The following is a 20,355-nucleotide window of genomic DNA, read 5'->3' as shown; positions in this document are numbered from 1 at the left end:
AGTGAAGATATGGTCATGTGAAATTTGTACGAAGCTACTTCGTCCATTCATTGTAATGATTATGTGAATTCAATTCTGAAGTGTCTATATCCAGCGTAGATAATTAATGGTATCTGAGAAGGCTGAGGTATAAATTCCTTCCTATCAGTCGTTCGTAAAAGAACATCATCGTCATGCATTCAAAAAGGATTCGTAAACCGTTTACGCCAGTGCGTTTAGTATTTGTCCCTCTCAAACTCGTAAAATCGTCTGGAACAGGTTGAGTGGATTGTTTTGAGAAAGTAGAGACTAAACTTACCTTCGAACACCACAGCAAAAGCACGCCCTGGCAGAAAGTAATATCACCCCAAGCCATGACGCTATCAATGCTCCTAGAACCATCCATACAGCATTCCCAACTCCTACAGTCAGATCGCCTGAAGTTAAGGCAGGTATCTTCGACTTTGCCACTTCTGCTACCACTGCGTCAACTGCAAATACCACCGAGCTCAGGATAGCTGTTATGACAGTCAACACGAGTGAGAGAATGGTCATGCTGCGCGAGGCCAAAAAGAGCGATGTGAAGAGTGCGGCGAGAGAGAATCCTGCAGCTATTATGTGTATGATGAGCACAGCGAGTAAGCCCTTCAGTGCTGCATCTAACAGAGCTTGGGATAATCCAATTTCGGAAAGGATTATAGAGGGTATAACGTTTTGATATCCAAGTCTGGGTCCATAACATAGACCGGTATCATGAAGTACAGAAGGAGGGTTAAGTTGACTGTAAATTACGCGTTAGATACAAGTGACGTTACAATTGTAAATCAACACAAACCTATAAGCACATACTCCCCATACTCCGAACCTTAACTCTGTATCCAACGAGGTCGCTGGTCCGGTGGGCGTTGCGTATACCCGCATAATGTATACCGGATGCACGATTGGAAGTGATATCCCAACGAGCAACAGAAGAACAAAGGCGGCGAGAAGTAAAAAGAGACATATCAATGAGATTCTTCTATACGCTGCCAAAGGTTTGTGCTCAGTCTTCATTACTAGGAAAAAGACGTCGTTGTCTTTATGTTTAGGTGAGATGGTCGACCTCGATTCAGAATCGTGTGGTTTGCCAGTGGAGTACAAGGGAAAAAGTGGCAAGATTCCGGAAGAAGTAAAGTTTACGGTGATAGGACGTATCAAAAGTGTGCCCGCGCTGCTGCCACTGCGTCAGAGCTCGATAAACACAGATATTAGCCTTTAAGGAAGCTGCTTGTTGATGTTGCAGGAGACAAATGAAGGACAACACGTTCACGAACGACACCGAAATCGTAAGATTCGGAAGAGAACATTACTTCCCAAATGGGGGTATATCACAATGAAGTTTAGGCGCTCGGGACTGTGCGTTACTTTAAGCGCTCAGCCGCCGCCTCAGCGCTCCGCTATGTAGCAGTGTTTCCTGCAATCACCCACTGTCCGCTACGAACTGTCGGAACTCGACTTATACTTATTCAGGATCTGTCTGGCAATAATTGTCATGCGTGCGGGTATACAAGTATTTCATGAACGTGTGCAGTCGACGGAGCAGCTCTGAACTTGCCTCAGCGCCCGTATTGTCGTCGGTCGAGCATGTTCATTCACGAGGTGGACTCGGTGTTCTAAGTTTATCCAGATATGTAGGCACATCTACGGAACGGGAGCCATTGTCATTCAACATTTTTTGCTGAGGCAGACGCTGTTGAAAGTTTTCGAAGGCACCATCGATCAAGTATACAAGCAATTGCAGAGATGTCGCCAATGTTGCTGAATGTAATATACAAGTTACAACAACACAGCCTTGCTGCCGTCCTTCATTCCAGCCTGTAGATGGCAACCGTTTGCATTCGTCATTGAGTCAGGCTCATTGATCATCCTCATCAACGATCTACTAATATCCTCTTGTCCCTTCCTCTATCTTGTTTCCTGTCTAGATACACACCTACTATATGACTACTCCCAGCACGTCGGTTCCCCGACTGGTTATCGTGGATGACACGGATCCCACCATTCAATACTCGCCATCGAGCGCGTTCTCCCTCGATTCGACAGGAACCTTAGATTATTTTGGTAATGGAGGCCCAGTATTCAACCAGACCCTCACCGGGACCACCACAAATGCCTCGTTGAGCTACACCTTTAACGGTGAGTAATTTACCGGTTTTTTGCCCGAATTGGAGACCAAAGGTTTTATACTTCCCTTCTAGGGACCTTCGTCCGCGCCATGGTCGCTGCGGTTGGAACAACTTATTCCTGGAATTGTACAGTGGACGGCCATCAAATCACTAGTTTCACGGTCAATACAAACCAGGTTACCAACTATATCGCCTGCGACTCTGCAGGGATTCTGCAGGGCACAACGAGCAACCATACGTTGGACGTAAATCTTTTCTTCCTTCCGACTGATACCTCAAATTCCACGCAGTCCCTCTGGCTCGATAGCATTCAATATCAACCATTACCGTCCGATCCGCTGGATTCTGTTATGCTCAGAGTACATAACAGTGATCCTTCAGTTACATACAGCAATAGCTCTGGAGGTTGGAGTTGGCAAGGGTTCGAATCAAATAGTACACAGAGAACGGGCACAAGCATGAACTTCGCATTCAATGGTATGTTCAACTTCATGCAGGATAGTACGATATTTGAATGCTTCTTTTTTTAAAGGTTCCTCTGTATCCCTGTATTCAGTGAACTTTGGATCTCCTACTCTATTCAATGCCAGTACAGCTTTCTACGCCATCGACGGAAATACGGGCGTAAACTTTGATCTCCCGGGTAGCGCGAAATCACAGAACACCGGCAATTACTCGAACATAATAAACTACCCTCTCTTCACCGCTTCCAATCTATCAACTTCCCCACACAACATCGAAGTAGCCACCTCATACAACGGCAGCAAAACACCCCAGTATCTCAGTATTGACTATTTCATCGTTAAAACAAATCCCGCTAACTCTACATCCCTGGAACATGCGAGCAACTCCTCCTCAATCGATTCCACAAGTAGAAGTCATAGCAATGTCGCCTCTATAGTAGGAGGTGTTATAGGCGGGGTCATCGGCCTCGCCGCCCTCCTCTCTCTTCTCTACTATCTCCGGAAACGGAAACAAGATCAATACAGTGGTATGATGTTGGATATTACGGGAGGTGGTCCAGGTTATTATCGTTCAAGCGCGTTTGGGGGGGATACCCTGGAAGTAACTCCTTTCATCACGTCCGCTGCGCCTCCCGGAACAACCCACATTCCCATGAAATACGCTGCTGCTCAAGACTCTACTGCCTATACAGGTCTCCCGTCTGCTTCTTCGAGTGCAGCAGGATCTTCTTCGTCATCGGGCCACCCAGAGCACTCTTCCGGATGGGATTCCAATCGATTCGTGATGTCGAAACGCCCTCGGATTCTGCAGGTGGAGGACGAACAGTTACAGAGAAGTCAAATACACCAACACGATGATAGTGGTGTGCGGATACCACCTAGAGATGATGGGATGATTGATGATGTCCCGCCAACATATACAGAATCTTGACGAGCGTTTAATGCTAACCCGAGCATGTGTCTACCAACTCCGGACTTTTTTCCTCTTCTTTTCTTGGTTCATTGATCTAAGAATGTATGTACATTTATCGCATGTCGGAAGTTTACTGCGATAGTGCAGGATGGTGCCAACTCTTGCTGAGATGCTCAGTGCTTTCCGTTGCTTTCCAGGTGATTTCTTCTGAACAGGACCTGGACGGAGCGGCCACTAGCACTGGCTGGTGACATGTGACACTCCCACTAGTTGAATCCCCTTGTCGAATCTTGTCGAATTACATCCGTCATCTTTAGCATTGTCCCTTAAACTTGCATTGGACTTGGACTTGGCGGGCAGCGTTTTCACCGCCTACTTAGTGTCCGACACAGCGGCGCTTTGGAAGCCTCATGAAAGCTTAGGAAGCGGGAACTGTTTTTTAGAGGGTAGAGCGGAAGCACTGACGATCATATTTGATCATTCAATACGCACCAGGAGATAGATAGATATGTACCGGGGTAAGCACCCCCGAGATCCACGGTTTCCGTTTTCCCTTGCAAGAAACATTCATCATTGATACGCGACATCTACACGCGACGACGCTGACATTGATACTTTTGCAGGCTTTTGCAGCATTTTGCACTTTGTTACAACTTTGCGACTAAAATTTACTAAGATCAGGCCAAACCTCTGAAGGCTACTGTCTTCCGGTTAGCCTACAGCATACCACTTGAACATACTGCAACTACATATACAAGTTTATAAATTAGATACGTCCAGTTCATGTTATTGTCGACCCTTGCTCCCTTACAGCGTGTTCGGAAAATGATGACAATCACGAAACTTTTATCAGCCCATAAAATAAAATAAAATCAAAAGGTACGCGTCGGCTACCGAAGAAAATTTGCCCAAACGAGAAAGCACTTGATGTTGTGCTGATTGCTATTGAAAATCATCCCATACCTAATGGCTATATACAAGTAGAGGTTGTTCCTAAAGCTCCAGAAATAATCCCTAGGATGAGCTGAAGTAGTTCCAGACACCCCACACCCCTCCTGGACCTTTGTGCTATCATTGCAGATGCCCTGCTGCATCTTTCCCTGGCTGATCAGGTAAAAATCTCATACAAATGTGCAGTATCCGACGCATAAGCTCGAGTACCTTTTTATTTTATTTTATTTTTTTGAGCGAAAAAAAAATCGCGTCTGTCATCATTTTCCGAACACGCTGTAAACATCTGACGCCGGGCGGCCTCCTTTCACTCATTTTGTTGTCAATTTATCTATATGAAGATCATTTGCGGCGCTAGCCCACGTTTTGTTCTTTTACCACCCTCAACACAGCTCGACCAGGATTGCAATGACCACCCCAGATACTGCTGTTCCCCGCCTGGTCGTTGTGGATGATACGGACCCATCGATCCAGTACACCCCTTCAAGTGCGTTTTCCAAGGATTCTGCGGGAAAATTAGATGGGCAGGGATATGGCGGACCTGTCTTCAATCACACCCTTACTGGACTGAGTGGAACGTCGAACAATGGTTCATTAACGTTCAGTTTCAATGGTACAAGATCACATATTTCCTTGCTGATTTGTTGGTACTTACCTCGAAGCTCGCAGGAACCTTCGTTCGTGCGATGGTAGCCGCTGAGGGAATTTACGGCTGGTACTGCAACGTAGATAACCATCTTATCACCAGTTTCACGGTGGACACTTCCCAGGTCACGAATTACATTGCATGCGATTCCGAAGGGACTTTATCTGGCACCACAAGCGAGCATACCCTGGTAGTCAATTTCTTCTTCTATCCAGATTCGCCCACAACTTCCTCTCTCTGGCTAGATAGTATCCAGTATCAGCCATTACCTTCAGATCCCCTAGACGCTGTGACTCTTCGAATTCATAATAGCGACCCCTCGATCTCTTACAGCAACAGTTCTGGTGGATGGTCTTTCCAAGGTCTCAACTCGAATGCCACGGATCTCACTGGAACGAGTATGAGCCTATCTTTCAACGGTACGTATGATTTGAACCCCTATCTTCGGCACTAAGTACGATTACCTACATAGGCACCTCAACCACTTTATACTCAGTGAATTTCGGCAGTCCTACGGAGTACAATGCTACCACTGCATTTTATACTATCGATGGAAAGTCGACTGATTTCGATCTCCCTGGAAGTGCGAAGACTTCCAACAGTGGGGGCAATTACACAAATATCTCCAATTGGCCTCTCTTCACCCTTGCAGACTTGTCCGCATCACAGCATAATCTGAATGTCGCTACTTCTTATAACAGTACCCCCCAACCGCAGTACCTTAGCATCGAATATTTTATCATACAAACCAACCCCTCCAATTCTTCTTCTACCGAGGGTTCATCCAATTCTACCGGAGTGGGTTCAAGCTCAGGGGGGTCATCCAGTAGTCATAGCACTCCCGTTGGTGCTATCGTCGGTGGTGTCGTTGGAGGTGTTGTGGGGCTTGCTGCAATTATTCTTGCGCTATACTTCTTCTTCCGTAGACGGAGAAGAAGCGCGCACCATTCTCCCGGGATGCTAGATTTGAGTGCAGGGACCCCACCACTTGGTCATTATGGCCCGAATTCGGGAGGATCAATCATCAATTCCCCGCCTCCTATGCAATCTGTTTCCTCGTCCGGTCGTCCTGGATCTGGTGCATTCTCTCCTGATGCTCTATACCGCGATGGAACTTCCCCGCCACATTCTCCGTCCGCTGTTATGGATTCTTCTGTTGCAGGATCTGTTGCAGGATCTTCATCGCGGGCGAGTCAATCAGGACCCGATTCAGGTCGTCTTGTGTCGATGAAAAATGCCCAGAGTTTGAAGGTTCGAGATGAGCAGCTTCGTAGAAGTGAACTCAGACTGCACACCGATTCTGGCGTCAGGCTTCCTGCTCCCAATGAGAGAGAGGTGATCGATGTTCCTCCGACATACACAGAGGACTAATGAATTATGGTCAAGTATTTTGTAGCTGTGGTTATTGATATTAGTAATGAATTTTCATGAACATTCAAGCATGCCCTATTATAAGATGCGAGATGAAAACACACTCCGGTGTAAATGTAAAGTCTGTCTTGAATCAGACCTAAATCAGACTGCAACTGGAGATCGATTAGGATGCCGGTAAACAATTACCGGCATCAACTCTTCTCTCTTACCACTACAGAAACATAAAGCGATTTGAAGTTTTGAAATGTTTTTCGTCGTCGGACTCGGCCTTTGTGATGAAAAAGATATCACTGTTCGTGGACTTGAGGTATGTTCCGGACTAAAGCTTTATCTATTCGTACTTGCGTGCTCGACATTGATGCTTTATAGCTCACATTTCCACTAGGCAGTGAAATCCGCCTCTCGTGTTTACCTCGAAGCCTACACATCTATTCTCATGGTACAGAAAGATCGACTGGAATCATTCTACGGCAAAGAAGTGATTGTTGCAGACCGAGATCTGGTAGAATGCGGCAGTGATGAGATTTTGAAGGACGCTGATAAGGAAGATGTGTGTCTTTTGGTTGTTGGTGATCCGTTTGGCGCGACGACTCACACCGACATTCTCCTTCGCGCCCGCCATCTCGGTATTCCAACAAGAGTGATTCATAACGCGTCGATTATGAATGCAATCGGGGCATCCGGGCTACAGTTGTACAACTTTGGCCAGACAGTCTCATTAGTCTTCTTCACGGAGACGTGGAAGCCTGATAGTTTTTATGATCGGATAAAAGAGAATACAGAGGGTGGATTGCACACTTTACTCTTGTTAGATATCAAGGTGAAGGAGCAGAATGAAGAAAACCTAGCCAGGTAAGTTTTGTCGCTGGATCTGTATTAAACTAACAATTTTTAAGAGGTCGCAAAATATACGAGCCTCCGCGTTACATGACTATCCAACAAGCGGTTACTCAATTACTTGAAATTGAAGCATTTCGCAAAGAGGGAGTGTTAGATGCGGATAAAACGCTGGCCGTAGCCATGAGTAGAGTGGGTGGATTGGATGACCAGCGTATCCTCGCAGGCCCACTGTCATCCTTCCTTCGTGCACCGCCTGATGCGTTCGGTCCACCTTTGCATAGCATGATCATTGTTGGAAGAAGGTTACACCATCTGGAAGTAGAGTACGGGGAAGTGTTTGCCGAGGCTTTGGGGGAAGCTATTGCCCTTTCCAGGTTTGACATGGAGGGAGAAGGGAAAGAAGAACATCGAGAAAAAGGGAAAAAAGAGGGGAGAGGGAGATGGAGAGAAGTAGCAAGCAAAGTATATGGTGTTGCTTTGGACTGAATGACATACTGCAAAAGCTTTGTGATGCGCCTATAAGCCAGGAAAATCGATTTGTACATGTACATGTGGCTTCTTCTACACAACTTATTCATAATGGTGTGTGAAAAGTTTAGGTCTGCGGGTGAGGTCAATAGTTGACCATGCAACTAGTGCAAATAGGAGCTCCTACCGGTTCTGAGCGCTTGCGGCTGGTTGTGGCAGGGTTGGGGCTAGCGGCGTATTTCTTTCTGGAGGCGAGAATCTGACATTTGATCAGCGGTGCTCTTCGAACCTGAACAGGCTGAACTTATCCCGCGCGAACGCAAGTCTCAGGGTGATCGTTCCGTTCACAACTACATTCGGGTCATGTCACAAGTTGGAAGTCTCACCCGTCGGATGAGTATAAGAAGACAGCCAGTTCTGTGTCTTTAGTTGTTCAACAGTCATCATGAAGTTCACCCTCCTCTTGGCCCACCTGAGCATCGCAGTCGTATCTATCAGAGCACAAGACTCTTCAAGTGACGGTAGGCTTCAAGCTTTACTCAAATCGTACGAACGATCTGAACCTTTCTTCAAGCGACCTCTGTGACATCGTCGGACGCTTCCACGTCTACTTCTGCCGCTTCTAGTTTGTCTAGCTGTGCGCTTGCCTGTATTACGCAGGCTAGCAGTGCAAATGGCTGCAGTGGCATGTATGTTTCGACCTCGTTCGCCATGTTCGACATCCAATAACGTTCCACCTCAGAACCGATTTGACCTGCCTTTGCACCAACGCTCAATTCCAGGAAGACTCTGCTGAGTGTTTGACCAATCAATGCCCTTCAGATCTTGAAGATGCACTGGCCCTCCAGAGCGAAGAATGTGGTGCTTGTACGTTTCTATACAATTCCAACTCCCCTTATTTCTTACCGATGCCTTTCAGTGAGCCTCTCTGCCACCGGTACCGCCACCACCGGCTCGTTCTCCGCCACTGGTATCAACACTTCCAGTGTCACTACCACTACTTCGCAAGCTAGTAGCACTTCAGCCTCTGGTTCGAGCGTTTCTGCCGCCAGTTCAGGATCCAGTTCAGGATCCAGTTCCGGCTCTGCCACATCTTCGCACTCCAGCGGCAGTGGCTCATCTTCGACCTCGTCCTCCACTGCCTCTACTTCTGCCACCAGTAGTAGCTCAAGTGGGGCCGATAAAATTGCATTCTTCAGCACCGCAGGAGTAATGGCTCTTGGTGTTGTGGCTTTCGGATTTGGCCTTGGTAACGGCTTGATATAAAAGCACATGCGACTGACGAGCGATATGCAATCAGCACAATATCTCGGAGTTGGATTTTTGTTGCAAGAATATGTATCCGGTTTAGTAACACGTTAACGTTGTGTCTACAGTATCGCGAACCTTGTACCAAACAGGGTAATTGTGCATACAACACAAACTAATTCCCTAATTCAGACTGAAGGAGAATTATCGACCTTGTACTCGTTCATATATAGTTCCTATAAGAGTCGACCACAGCTCTAATACCCTCCTCGTTCACTCAAATCACCTTGCACGCGCCTGGACGCACACTAAGTCGACGCACATTCTTTCCTACATTTATCTCAGCACTCAATTATTTTTCTGCCTTTAATAACGTTGAACCACACGATAATGATCAAGCAAGTAATAATTGTCTTCTTTCTGTTCTTTGCCGCCGGTATTAGTGAGTAGCGATAACAGACTAAGACGGTGCATCATCTTACCTTCCGCATTTTCAGTTAACGCAACGCCAATGCCTGCACCCGCACCCATAGACCCTGGTTTACAGCGCGTCGTTGCTCAAAAGAACAGCATGGGGGTCGCTGTGGGTTATCCCTTACACTTGCAGGGATTGTGGTTGCTGATCCATAACATTAGAACTCGACGAAGTTAGCAGTAAATGGTGCCTTACCCTCCCCGCAGATTGCTCTCCTTGCAATATCAGTTCCGGCTTTAGTAGCTGGCGCAGCTTCCCTAGCGCTCTGAAAGGAAAAGGGTTGGATATCTTGGGATGAAGCATTAGCAAAATGTTGCGCAAGGCTCAGGGCATTGCGTAAAGACTTAGAAGAGGGGCATAAGCATTACGATTGACAAACATACATGTTTACATTGCGTTTCATAACATTGCGTTTCATAAGAGAATTGAAACCTCTAAAACCACCTCTCACCCACCAAGCGCTGAGAGCATCCAGAAATGAATATCGAGGAGAAAGGTCGGTTAGTACATTTCTAAGCTCATGCCGTCGTGGATCTCATAGTCTGAGAGTGTTATATGATCCTTGTATATAGTATACCTGTTACGTCGGAAGAATCAGTAAGTTGTTTGATCAGGACCATGAGTAATAACTACACACCATTTCTTCAACTGAATCTTCGTGTGATCGGTACCAGTCTGCGCTGCAATAAGCTTCTTGAGATCTCCAACAGTGTCGTCTGGACTGCATTTGACTCGAACTGAGAAAAATTAGATCACAGTTCACGGTCTTTTGACGGGTGCTCGAGCGCAAGCTTACCTTTACGTCCGAGACGATCATTGGCGATGACCTGCGTCAATGGTTAAATGGGCTCAATAACTCAAGCTACACGACGTACCTCAATGAGAGCCATTTCACTGTGATTAAGTTGACCTGTATGTAGATGGTTGTTGAGAGAAAAGACGAGCTGCTCAGCTTAGTCAGCGAGTATAAGGGCTCTTGACCTCCGACCCACTGCCAACTACCTACAAAGCTTATGTCTGTCTGCGATGCTAGGCTGCGTTCGCTGCTGATGTCGCCGATAAAATTACGATGAGGGAGCTCGGAAAAATCTCTGGTTTTTCGCGGTCTTCAAGCTAGTCACATTTTGCAGTCTTCGACGTTCAACTCAGGTTGTAAATATTCGGAGAAACGATGCTCACTGAACTACCTCGGGAACCTTCTTTATGCTATTCGAATCAAGCAAGAAATCAACGGAGTTACCTGTTTACCCTTCGCGTCATAAGTGCATATGCATCGCGTACAAAGCTCGTTATAAAAGCCCAAACCAAAAACCGACGGTGTCATACTGGCTCTAGTAACCAAGCATGCGTCTCGTATCTGCCCCCACCGTTGCATCAGCCCTAAGTCTCGCTCTTCTGTCTTCTGCCCAGACAATAACAGGTCAGTATGACTGCCTTCCAGCCGGAGATTTCACGCTCTGCCAAAACCTTTGGGGTGAACGTACGTTGAAGTCGCATTTTGGTTCGTACTCTTAATGACAAGATCATCAGTCTCTGGAGTGGGTAATCAGTCGTCTACTTTGATCAGTACCACCGGGGATGCAGTCTCCTGGTCCACGACCTGGAATTGGGCCAATAATCCTAATAATGTTAAAAGCTGTGGGTATTGTAGTGTCGCCCGCCTCATCAAAACCATTCCTAAACTCCCTTCCTCCTCTCTGGATACAGATGCTAACGTGTTGTCGAACACTGCAAAGGGCGTACAGGTGAATAATTTATTGGATTCCTGAAGTTCATTCTAACGAAGGTTAACCGTGACATTCTGCGCATTATGATATCAGCTCTCGAACATCGCCTCTGCCCCGACCAGCTGGAGTTGGACTTACGAGACCCAATCTGATGGGATTAGAGCTGATGTCTCGTAAGAACAACAAAGCCCAATGCACAGATTTCTGTACCTAGCTGATATTTCCGACAATCCAGATACGATATTTGGTTCGGGAAAGCACCTTCTGGAGTGGCAGCCACCTCCGCGTCTTCTTATGAGATGTATGTCTTATCTTGAGATATATGATACTGCACGCTCTTATTTCATTGTTGGTAGTATGATCTGGCTTTCTGGCCAAGGAGGGTAAGATGTCTTCGGTCTTTGCGAACAACTAAAATCATATCTACAAATCTTTTCTCATTTCAGTATCCAACCTGTCGGTTCAGTCACCAAGTCCAACATAACCGTTGCAGGATTCCAATGGGATCTTTGGAGCGGCCCGAATGCGAACTGGGAAGTTTTCTCCTTCAAGACTGCTAGCGGTGATATCACAGACTTCGACGTTGACCTTCAAGAGTTTTTCAGTAAGCCAACATTCCTTTTTGCCGATAATGCAAAGTCAAGTTTCACCACGTTCCATCTAGCTTATCTCACAGAAAATGAAGGTGTCGCCTCTTCCCAAGTATGTGGTCCATCTATTTTGTAATTCACGTAGCCTGAATTTTCGCGTTCACAGTACGTTCAAGCTATCCAGACCGGAACGGAGCCGTTTACTGGAAACGCAGTGCTGATGACTTCGAGTTACAGTGTTGCGATTAACTCGCTTTAACTTCGGAATTCGTCTATTTACATATTGCGTGTATTGTAATATTGTTGCAAGCATGCTTAATACCTATGATGTCCGGTTAAACTGGGTTAAAACAAAGTCTACCTCTGCCTCCCTCTCTCCGGACGGCGGATGCAGTTCGCCGAAGATTCGAGAAATGACGTGTACTAAGTACACGTGACTGATTACATACACGCTCATATTTTTTTTTTTGAGATTTCACAACCGCGTTCTTCCGTTCTTTAGTCCTCTTCTGTTCATTACCACCATGTCTTTTCTCGCTGCTCGTAACCTCCGTTTTGCTGCAACCAGGACAGGTCCTTATGCTGTATGCGTGCACTGCTCCCCAGTCCTTGTTCGTGTTCTGACATCTTACTCCCTTCCAGGGCCTTCCGCGTTCCCTAATTGCACGAAACATGAACTCCAAAGTCAACGGTAAGACTCATTAAAGTAAAATTGATATCTAGCTAACGCCCCCTGTAGGCCCAGTCGTCGGTATTGACCTGGGAACAACAAATTCTTGTGTCTCTGTTATGCAGGGGAAGGATTCATTGGTTATTGAGAACGCGGAAGGTGTTAGGACCACACCTTCCGTAGTTGCATTCACAAAACACGGCGAACGCCTCGTTGGTCTTCCTGCCAAACGTCAAGCTGTTGTCAACTCTGCGAACACTGTTTACGCATTCAAGCGGTTAATTGGACGGATGTACAAAGACCAGGAAGTCCAAGATGACATGAAGCACTGGTGCGCCTCTATGGTTCCAATACATCTCATACGAATCTTATACTATTGTCTGTAGGCCTTTCAAGGTTGTCGCCAAATCTGACGGCAGGCCAGCTGTTGAAATTGATAATGATGGAAAAAAGCAACAACTAGTGAGTGCTGATTCATTTCCGGCTCCGTTCCTGCTAATAGAGTTTTAGTCAGCAGAGGAGTTGTCATCTATGGTACTCACAAAGATGAAGGAGACCGCTCAGCAATTCTTGAACAAGAACGTTAGGTAAGGAAACCAATAAATTTTACGCAGTCTGAAGTTAAGGTCTTTTAGCCACGCTGTCATCACGGTCCCTGCCTACTTCAATGACGCCCAACGTCAAGCCACGAAAGACGCTGGTCAGATTGCTGGTCTTGATGTTCTTCGTGTCATCAATGAACCTACGGCTGCCGCATTGGCCTATGGTCTTGACAAGAATGACTCCTCAATCATTGCTGTATACGACTTGGGAGGAGGAACATTCGATATCTCCATTTTGGAGATGCAAAAGGGTGTATTCGAGGTGAAATCCACTAACGGAGATACTCACCTTGGTGGTGAAGACTTCGACATTGTCCTCGTTGAGCATCTCTTGAACGAGTTCAAGAAGGAGTCAGGCATTGACCTCAGCGGTGACCGTATGGCCATTCAGCGTATTCGTGAAGCGGCAGAGAAGGCCAAAATCGAACTTTCCTCCACCACCCAGACCGAGATCAATCTTCCGTTCATCACTGCGGATGCGTCTGGACCAAAACATATCAACACTAAGCTTCTTCGTTCCCAGTTCGAATCTTTGGTTGACCCTCTCGTCAAGCGTACCACTGACCCATGTAAAAAGGCTTTGAGCGATGCTGGAGTCAAAGCTTCCGAGATAAACGACGTTATTCTTGTGGGTGGTATGACTCGTATGCCCCGTGTCGGCGAGACCGTAAAGAGCATCTTCGGGCGTGAGCCATCAAAGGGTGTCAACCCTGACGAAGCGGTTGCTAAGGGTGCTGCTATTCAGGGAGGCGTTCTTGCTGGAAGTGTTACAGACATTCTGCTTCTCGATGTCACTCCTCTTTCTCTCGGTAAGTTGCTTTACTTGCTATATATGGTGTCTGTTCAATTTTCATAGGTATCGAGACCCTGGGGGGTATCATGACCAAGCTCATCAACCGTAACACCACTATTCCGACCAAGAAGTCGCAGGTCTTCTCCACTGCCGCCGACGGGCAAACTGCCATCGAGGTCAAAATTTACCAGGGAGAACGTGAGATGGTTCGTGACAACAAGCTATTGGGCAACTTCAACCTCGTTGGCATCCCTCCGGCTCCCAAAGGTGTTCCTCAAATTGAGATCACCTTCGACATCGATGCCGGTGCGTTATCTCTTCGTTTGTAGAAATATGAACTGACTTAAACTTGTTATATAGATGGTATTGTCAACGTGGCAGCCAAGGATAAGGCTACTAACAAGGACCAGTCGATGACCATCGCTTCTTCGTCTGGCCTGTCTGACAAGGACATCGAGAAGATGGTGTCGGATGCTGAGCAGTTTGCTGAGAGCGACAAGGCTCGTCGTTCTCTCATTGAGGAAGCCAATAAGGCAGACTCTGTCTGTGCAGATACCGAGAAGGGTACGTCCTCCCTCGTTGTGAACATTCTTGCATCTCATGTTTTTCATAGCTATGAATGAATTCAAGGACCAGATTGATGCTACTGAGAAGGAGAAGGTCGCACAGCTCATCACTGAGCTGCGTGAGTTGGCCCAGAAAGGCCAAAATGCAGACCCCTCAATCACTGCTGAGACGATACGCGAGAAGATCAACGAGGCTCAGCAAGCGTCGCTTGGCCTGTTCCAAAAGGTACAGATAACTTTCTCGTAATCCAGGTCCGGTTAATAACAATTTCTCTGCAAAGGTTTACGAGAAGCGTAATGCCGAGTCATCAGAGGAAAAGCCTACTGAGGATTCAGAAAAGAAGGAAGAGAAGAAGGATTAAGCAATCTGTTCTTCTCATCCCTTTTCATTATCGCCATGCCCTGCCGTTCCTCTGCATCCTGTGCTCATGACTTAACCGACCGCGCACCTCTATTCCATGTATCTCCTTAATCTCTCGCCTTACACGGCCTTGATCATTCCGCTCTTTCACGAACGCCTTCGATATAATATGCTTTACGCGTCCCTGCTACGTTTCTAAACTGCGTTCTTCTGGGGAGGCGGAATGGAAAAGTATATCTCTACGACACCTGCTCTGATTTTGCATTATACAATCTTACATTATTCACCCTGCATGTATGGCATAGTTTTTTTTGATAGCTAACACCCCCCTCAGTGCTCTATTGTGTTGCTCTGCTCATTGGTTTGCGTTGCTTCCCAAGTTACTTAAATTCCGTTATACACTTTGTATCGTAGGCAGCAATGTACCATTATCGGCAATGCAACATGTTTCTGGATATATAACAAGATTTGGTTAACGACATCGTAGGGAGGTGAAATGCCAGAGGAAATGAAAACACCCAACAGTCCGCCCACAATACTCACGACACACATGACATTCCACGGCTGTCGAAGTTCGAATAGCAAGCCCTCTCGGCAATCTGGGGGGTCACATAACCTTTTTCCATCATCTTGTCCTTACTTTCTAACCACCAGTAACGATAGTGAATCTGTTTCGCATCGCACAAACCTCAGTCACGATGGACTATCTGGTATGTCTTCAGTGCTGAGAGACAAGCCTGCTCACAGATCAACTCCTTAGCCAATCAACGCTCTTTCCGCTGTAATCCTCGTAGCCGGCAAGGTCGAATCCGAAGATGAAGAATGGATCGGGCCTAAAGTTCCTGTTGTCCTATACCGCCAAGTCCCTCCTCCCGCGAGCACTCTTGACGACGACTATACGAGGGAAGAAAAACTGAACTTTTATGACGTTTGTCCTCCATATCCCGATCCTCCTTTCGAACTTCCGCTACCTGCAGGCTTGACTCTCCATGTCTCTCTGGGAAAACTCTTGTCTGAAGGCCGAACCGGAATGATTTTCGAGTGTGAATGTACCATTCCTCATGGGAACGAAAAGGGATATAAGATCCCGCCCGTGGTGATTAAGCTTGCAAGACAGTTTCATACAAAAGATATATCAAGAGAAGCAACAGCATATGAATCCATAACATGCCTACAGGGCTCCGCTGTTCCACGATGTTATGGGTTCTTTCAAGCGCGGTTTGTGTCCTTCTGTTGGCTCACATTACTGTTAACGCCGCTATAGGTTGTTTGATTACTTTGATTTCGGTCCTATGTCTCTTCTCGTTATTGAAAAACTTGGGGGCTTATTAGAACTTGGAAAACCGCTTCCGAACGGTGCAGAGTACGTTTTTAGAGTGCTCTTCCCCGAAAACATGTTTAATCGTTCTCACATCAGGTCTGACCTCAATGATGTTGGTTCAGACTTGGCCAAGCTGCACATCCTTCATAGCGATTTGCGTTGGGAAAATATTTTGTCTGTACTCCCACCCAGTGAGGGTGGTCTTCCAAGTTTACCTTCTCCATTCACTGGCAAAATTTATGGCTGGAGGCTTGTTGATTTTGATCTGGCTAAGAGGACTACCCACCACATAACCTTTGCTCAAGGACACTACATCGGCCATATGGAGCGAGTGCTAAGCTGTATACCAATGGGTATTCCCGTTCAACCATGGGAATGATTTATAGAGTATCAGAGATATCCAGATGGGTTAATATTCAGATGACATGATGAATCGATATTGATATTACACCTCTGTACTTCAGACAACCCCTTGGATTGTTGGCAGTTAGTGTTGGGGAAATTACACCGTATGTACAGCTTTGACCTCGACCTAACTATTTCCAGACATTGTTCCCAATCCGTATGCGCAGATCATGATTACTACATACTGTACAGTTGTAGTTAGATCATGCAGACGGACAGTACTCGAGCTCCCTCAGTTGCTTTTACATCAACTGAGGTGAGCTCCCTAACACACTAGAATACTCGCACCTACTGATGGTACTCACTAGATTAATTCTACGTCAACAGGTACCTAAAACTATATACAGTTGCTTTTACATCAACTGAGATTAATTCTACGTCAACAGATTATGAGACTCGAACTCTGACTGAACAGAGAAAATTTTATTTGAAATAAAGGTAGCCAACTCGAAGACACGAGAAGTGTAAAAATGTCGTTCGGAAACAGCCCGAACATACCTAGACTCCCGGACGAGAAGCAGCTCATCGGTGAAGACAATTGGAGACCGTTCAAACGGGAGGTCACATTTGCAGTCCAATCGAAGGGACTAACAGGATATCTCGACGGGACGATCGCACGCCCAAACAAATACCCCACGCCAATATATCCACCTACTCAGCTCACAACCCCACTATTCAGTCCGACTCCTTACCCGGAAGAATGGGAGGCCCGCGACAGGCTAGTTGCTGGTGCGATCGTATCGAACATCATAGACCCCGTCGGACTGGGAATAGACGAAACCAAGCGAGCTTCAGAAATATGGCAGGAGCTAATCAAACGATTCGAAAAGAGGGACAAGCAGCGCATACACTTAGCCGATATGAACCTCCGCCAGGAAAAGTACGATCCAGAGAATACAATGGAAGACCATGAAAAGAAGATGCGAAACCTCCTGAAGAAGGTACATGACCTAGGAGGGACAGCAACAGATGCACAATTCCGCAGAATCGTCATCTCGTCGATGCCATCGGGATGGAGACAGGACGTTCGGAGCGTCCCGGGGGTATCCAGCGCAGACGCGTTCACGTATCTCCATACGCTATGGTACGAGAAGGAGGAGGAACGCAAGGAGGAGGAGCGCGACACGAAGAGGGTGAAAGCCCTGATGGCAGCGCACCACCAGTCCACCAATAACACCAACTCCACCTTGCCGAACCAGACACGTACGGGAAACCGGCCAGTACTCACCTGCCACAATTGTGGAAAGCCCGGGCACATAGCGAAGAAGTGCTGGGCAAAAGGGGGGGGAATGGAAGGACAGGGTCCGAAACAAGGGTACGCAAACAAACCTAAGGCAGGGGCGAACGCAAATGCAGCCAATCCGGACGACGCGGAAGTATCGACACCCATGGCGACGTACGTGATGGCGGCCCAAGCGAGCAACAAACCAAGTACGTTCAAGCCAGTCCAGCCACCCAAATCAACCACTGACACTACAGCCAGACAGGTTGATCCCATTCTAAGGGAGAGGTGTCAGTGGGAGAAAAGGGATAGGGACATAGGTAGTAACATACTCGATTATAAAACTGTACCCCAGCCGGAATGCGTAGCTTGCCAGGCTAATACACCCCTGTATGCAAACCCTATGCCAACAATAAAAACGTTTCTTGACTCGGGGGCATCCGAACATTGTTGGGTCCGAAGGTCTGATTTTACTGAATATACCGCAGTACACGGACAGGCAGGGAGTAGCGCGATATCTGGCGATACAGGGAGGTTTGAGATCCTGGGCACCGGGACGGTCAAATTCGTGACACGAGTAAAAGAGGAAGAGAGGTTAATTCACCTGCGAGGGGTGAAACATACACCGTCATTCGGGCACAATTTGATATCCATACCAACACTTGACCGCCGAGGCATGCGAGGGGAATGGGGAGTGGGGATAATGACTGTGAGAGCACCTAGTGGAGAAATAATCGTGCAGGGTTTCGGGCACAACAAAATGTACGAAGTTGAGGTACTAGAGTCGGGGGAGACAACGGCCAACTACTCGCGAGCGAGGGACAGACCAGTGGACATAATCACCTGGCATAGACGACTCGGCCATATTGCGATAAAACGGATACTCCGGATGGCGAACCGTAATCTAGTCGACGGGCTGAACATCACAAACAAAGACGTCCGTGGAATGTGTGAAGACTGCCTATACGGCAAGGCAGTAAGACGCCCGTTCGACGAAGTATTAACGCACGAAGCTGAGGTACTAGAGAGAGTGCATATGGATTTGTTCGGACCAGCGAGAACACCAACCAGAGGTGGAGCGACGTACCTCATGCTCTGTACAGACGGGAGATCGTCATTCAGAGTCCCATACTACCTAAACAACAAATGGAAGGAAACGGGGCTGAAGGTGCTACACGAATACCGTGTAATGGCCGAGAAGCAGACTGGCAAGAAGTTGAGAATTATCCGGATAGACGGAGGGGGCGAGCTCAATAACGGACTGGTGGACGAGTATTGCAAGGAGCATGGTATCATAATTGAGAAAGTCCCGCATGACTCGTCTGCAGCGAATGGGGTAGCTGAGCGGTCATTTAGAACGGTAATGGACGGAACACGTACCTTACTAGAGGAGGCAAGTCTCCCATATTCATTCTGGGGTGAGGCGTCAAATACGTTTGTGTACACAAACAACTTCATTCCCTCCGCACGCTTCCCAGACACGGTCCCAGTCGAGGCCTGGACACAGAAAAGGCATGACGTATCGCACTTGAGGCCATTCGGATGCGACTGCTGGGCCACTCTACCAAGGAGGAGGACAGATGGGAAGCTGGGAAGACAGGCAGTAAAGGGCAAGCTACTGGGGTACATGGGGAGACGAGGGTACCGATTGTGGATACCGGAGACGAAAAAGATCGAGGAGTCGCATGATGTTACCTTTGAGGAAGGTACACCACACCGTACGAGGCCTGCACCAGAGGACACTAACGAGCAAGAGTGGGGGGAAGAAGTAGGGCAACCCACAACGCCACAAGACCCACGAACAGGCAACCCTGCAACTGATACCGCAAATGACGGCAACGGCGATCAACAACAGAATGAACCGAATCAATTGCCAGCGGAAACGTACCCGGAAATAGATAACCAGCCACGAGTCCGGGACTTACCAGAACCACCGCGCCGAAGTGGGCGGGAACCAGTACCGTCACGCAGATACCTCGAAAGTGAGGAATACAGAGAATGAGAGCGGACAGCGGCAGAAAAGAGGGAGAGCTGGACGGAGGACACACCACTGGCATTGATAGCCCAACACCCATTCGCATTTGCAGCCACGGCCGGAGAACTATGGGTACCACAGTCCTACAAGCAAGCAATGCGGCACCCTGACCTCTGGACAGCCCCAATGTCATGCCCTGCCCCAAAAGCTCCCCTAGTCACTCTCCTAGACATCCCAGAACAGCGTATCAGCTCCCTTACACCTCCCAAATAACCTCCATGAACCACGGAACCCTAACTAACCTTCCCACCAACGCTAACCTCCATCTGAAGCGGCAGCTCCGCGACTCGCGTACGCCGCCGGACAATCCCCTATCAATTTAGCCTCATGGGTTCCGCACTTCACGTCAACCCCATTAGATGCTCGTTTATTACAATGTCCCGTTACTATTCAGCCCACCTATATAAGTATCCTCCGTAACATAAGCGTCCCTAGCTTGGTATATTTTGAACACACACCCTTTACATAGGTCCAGTCCCTGTCCCTTTGTACCTGCTACCTATACGGAACTCTCTCTACTCTCTGTTTCTCTACCTCTGT

At 47.4% G+C, this 20,355-nt stretch overlaps 9 protein-coding genes across 9 annotated transcripts; 7 read left to right on the top strand and 2 right to left on the bottom strand.

The window, feature by feature from the left end:
• Window positions 1–26: 26 nt before the first annotated feature.
• On the bottom strand, window positions 27–1,325 carry C8R40DRAFT_1251244 (uncharacterized protein). The gene is made up of 3 exons (XM_046233697.1): window positions 815–1,325; window positions 299–760; window positions 27–249 (listed from the first exon to the last, which is right to left on the bottom strand). Exons 1-3 carry the CDS (start codon window positions 1,030–1,032, stop codon window positions 216–218), a joined length of 714 nt encoding a protein of 237 aa, XP_046086630.1. The 5' UTR covers window positions 1,033–1,325; the 3' UTR covers window positions 27–215.
• Window positions 1,326–1,749: 424 nt separating this feature from the next.
• On the top strand, window positions 1,750–3,962 carry C8R40DRAFT_209389 (uncharacterized protein). Its single transcript, XM_046234351.1, has 3 exons — window positions 1,750–2,154; window positions 2,217–2,621; window positions 2,677–3,962. The coding sequence occupies exons 1-3, from the start codon at window positions 1,959–1,961 to the stop codon at window positions 3,537–3,539; spliced, it is 1,464 nt and encodes a 487-aa protein (XP_046086629.1). The 5' UTR covers window positions 1,750–1,958; the 3' UTR covers window positions 3,540–3,962.
• Window positions 3,963–4,671: 709 nt separating this feature from the next.
• On the top strand, window positions 4,672–6,617 carry C8R40DRAFT_1251243 (uncharacterized protein). Its single transcript, XM_046233696.1, has 3 exons — window positions 4,672–5,085; window positions 5,142–5,537; window positions 5,591–6,617. Exons 1-3 carry the CDS (start codon window positions 4,881–4,883, stop codon window positions 6,487–6,489), a joined length of 1,500 nt encoding a protein of 499 aa, XP_046086628.1. The 5' UTR covers window positions 4,672–4,880; the 3' UTR covers window positions 6,490–6,617.
• Window positions 6,618–6,736: 119 nt separating this feature from the next.
• On the top strand, window positions 6,737–7,712 carry C8R40DRAFT_1069526 (Diphthine synthase; the record flags this gene model as incomplete). Its single annotated transcript, XM_046226122.1, has 4 exons — window positions 6,737–6,799; window positions 6,878–7,344; window positions 7,389–7,665; window positions 7,707–7,712. The coding sequence occupies 4 exons, from the start codon at window positions 6,737–6,739 to the stop codon at window positions 7,710–7,712; spliced, it is 813 nt and encodes a 270-aa protein (XP_046086627.1).
• A 320-nt stretch (window positions 7,713–8,032) lies between these two features.
• On the top strand, window positions 8,033–9,394 carry C8R40DRAFT_209494 (uncharacterized protein). Its single transcript, XM_046234352.1, has 4 exons — window positions 8,033–8,321; window positions 8,375–8,489; window positions 8,543–8,667; window positions 8,720–9,394. Exons 1-4 carry the CDS (start codon window positions 8,246–8,248, stop codon window positions 9,064–9,066), a joined length of 663 nt encoding a protein of 220 aa, XP_046086626.1. The 5' UTR covers window positions 8,033–8,245; the 3' UTR covers window positions 9,067–9,394.
• A 630-nt stretch (window positions 9,395–10,024) lies between these two features.
• C8R40DRAFT_1160742 (ubiquitin-like protein) lies at window positions 10,025–10,413 on the bottom strand (the record flags this gene model as incomplete). The annotated part of the gene is made up of 4 exons (XM_046230052.1): window positions 10,025–10,100; window positions 10,161–10,260; window positions 10,320–10,350; window positions 10,399–10,413. The coding sequence occupies 4 exons, from the start codon at window positions 10,411–10,413 to the stop codon at window positions 10,025–10,027; spliced, it is 222 nt and encodes a 73-aa protein (XP_046086625.1).
• Window positions 10,414–10,493: 80 nt separating this feature from the next.
• C8R40DRAFT_1104466 (endocellulase) lies at window positions 10,494–12,331 on the top strand. Its single transcript, XM_046228069.1, has 9 exons — window positions 10,494–11,003; window positions 11,054–11,161; window positions 11,231–11,268; window positions 11,344–11,423; window positions 11,486–11,551; window positions 11,607–11,633; window positions 11,697–11,854; window positions 11,915–11,952; window positions 12,007–12,331. The coding sequence occupies exons 1-9, from the start codon at window positions 10,868–10,870 to the stop codon at window positions 12,097–12,099; spliced, it is 744 nt and encodes a 247-aa protein (XP_046086624.1). The 5' UTR covers window positions 10,494–10,867; the 3' UTR covers window positions 12,100–12,331.
• Window position 12,332: 1 nt separating this feature from the next.
• On the top strand, window positions 12,333–15,291 carry C8R40DRAFT_1104463 (Hsp70 protein-domain-containing protein). Its single transcript, XM_046228068.1, has 11 exons — window positions 12,333–12,424; window positions 12,483–12,531; window positions 12,580–12,841; window positions 12,897–12,972; window positions 13,021–13,097; window positions 13,146–13,278; window positions 13,402–13,921; window positions 13,969–14,211; window positions 14,266–14,469; window positions 14,519–14,697; window positions 14,753–15,291. The coding sequence occupies exons 1-11, from the start codon at window positions 12,365–12,367 to the stop codon at window positions 14,831–14,833; spliced, it is 1,884 nt and encodes a 627-aa protein (XP_046086623.1). The 5' UTR covers window positions 12,333–12,364; the 3' UTR covers window positions 14,834–15,291.
• A 239-nt stretch (window positions 15,292–15,530) lies between these two features.
• C8R40DRAFT_1170625 (uncharacterized protein) lies at window positions 15,531–16,532 on the top strand (the record flags this gene model as incomplete). The annotated part of the gene is made up of 4 exons (XM_046231568.1): window positions 15,531–15,542; window positions 15,593–16,050; window positions 16,097–16,195; window positions 16,250–16,532. 4 exons carry the CDS (start codon window positions 15,531–15,533, stop codon window positions 16,530–16,532), a joined length of 852 nt encoding a protein of 283 aa, XP_046086622.1.
• Between the last annotated feature and the right edge of the window lie 3,823 nt (window positions 16,533–20,355).

This window comes from Lentinula edodes, assembly GCF_021015755.1.
Source record: "Lentinula edodes strain Le(Bin) 0899 ss11 chromosome Unknown C8R40scaffold_17, whole genome shotgun sequence".
NCBI classification, from domain to species: Eukaryota; Fungi; Basidiomycota; class Agaricomycetes; order Agaricales; family Omphalotaceae; genus Lentinula; species Lentinula edodes.
Note: the sequence above shows the minus strand (reverse complement) of the source record. Positions and strands in the feature narration are given on the sequence as shown.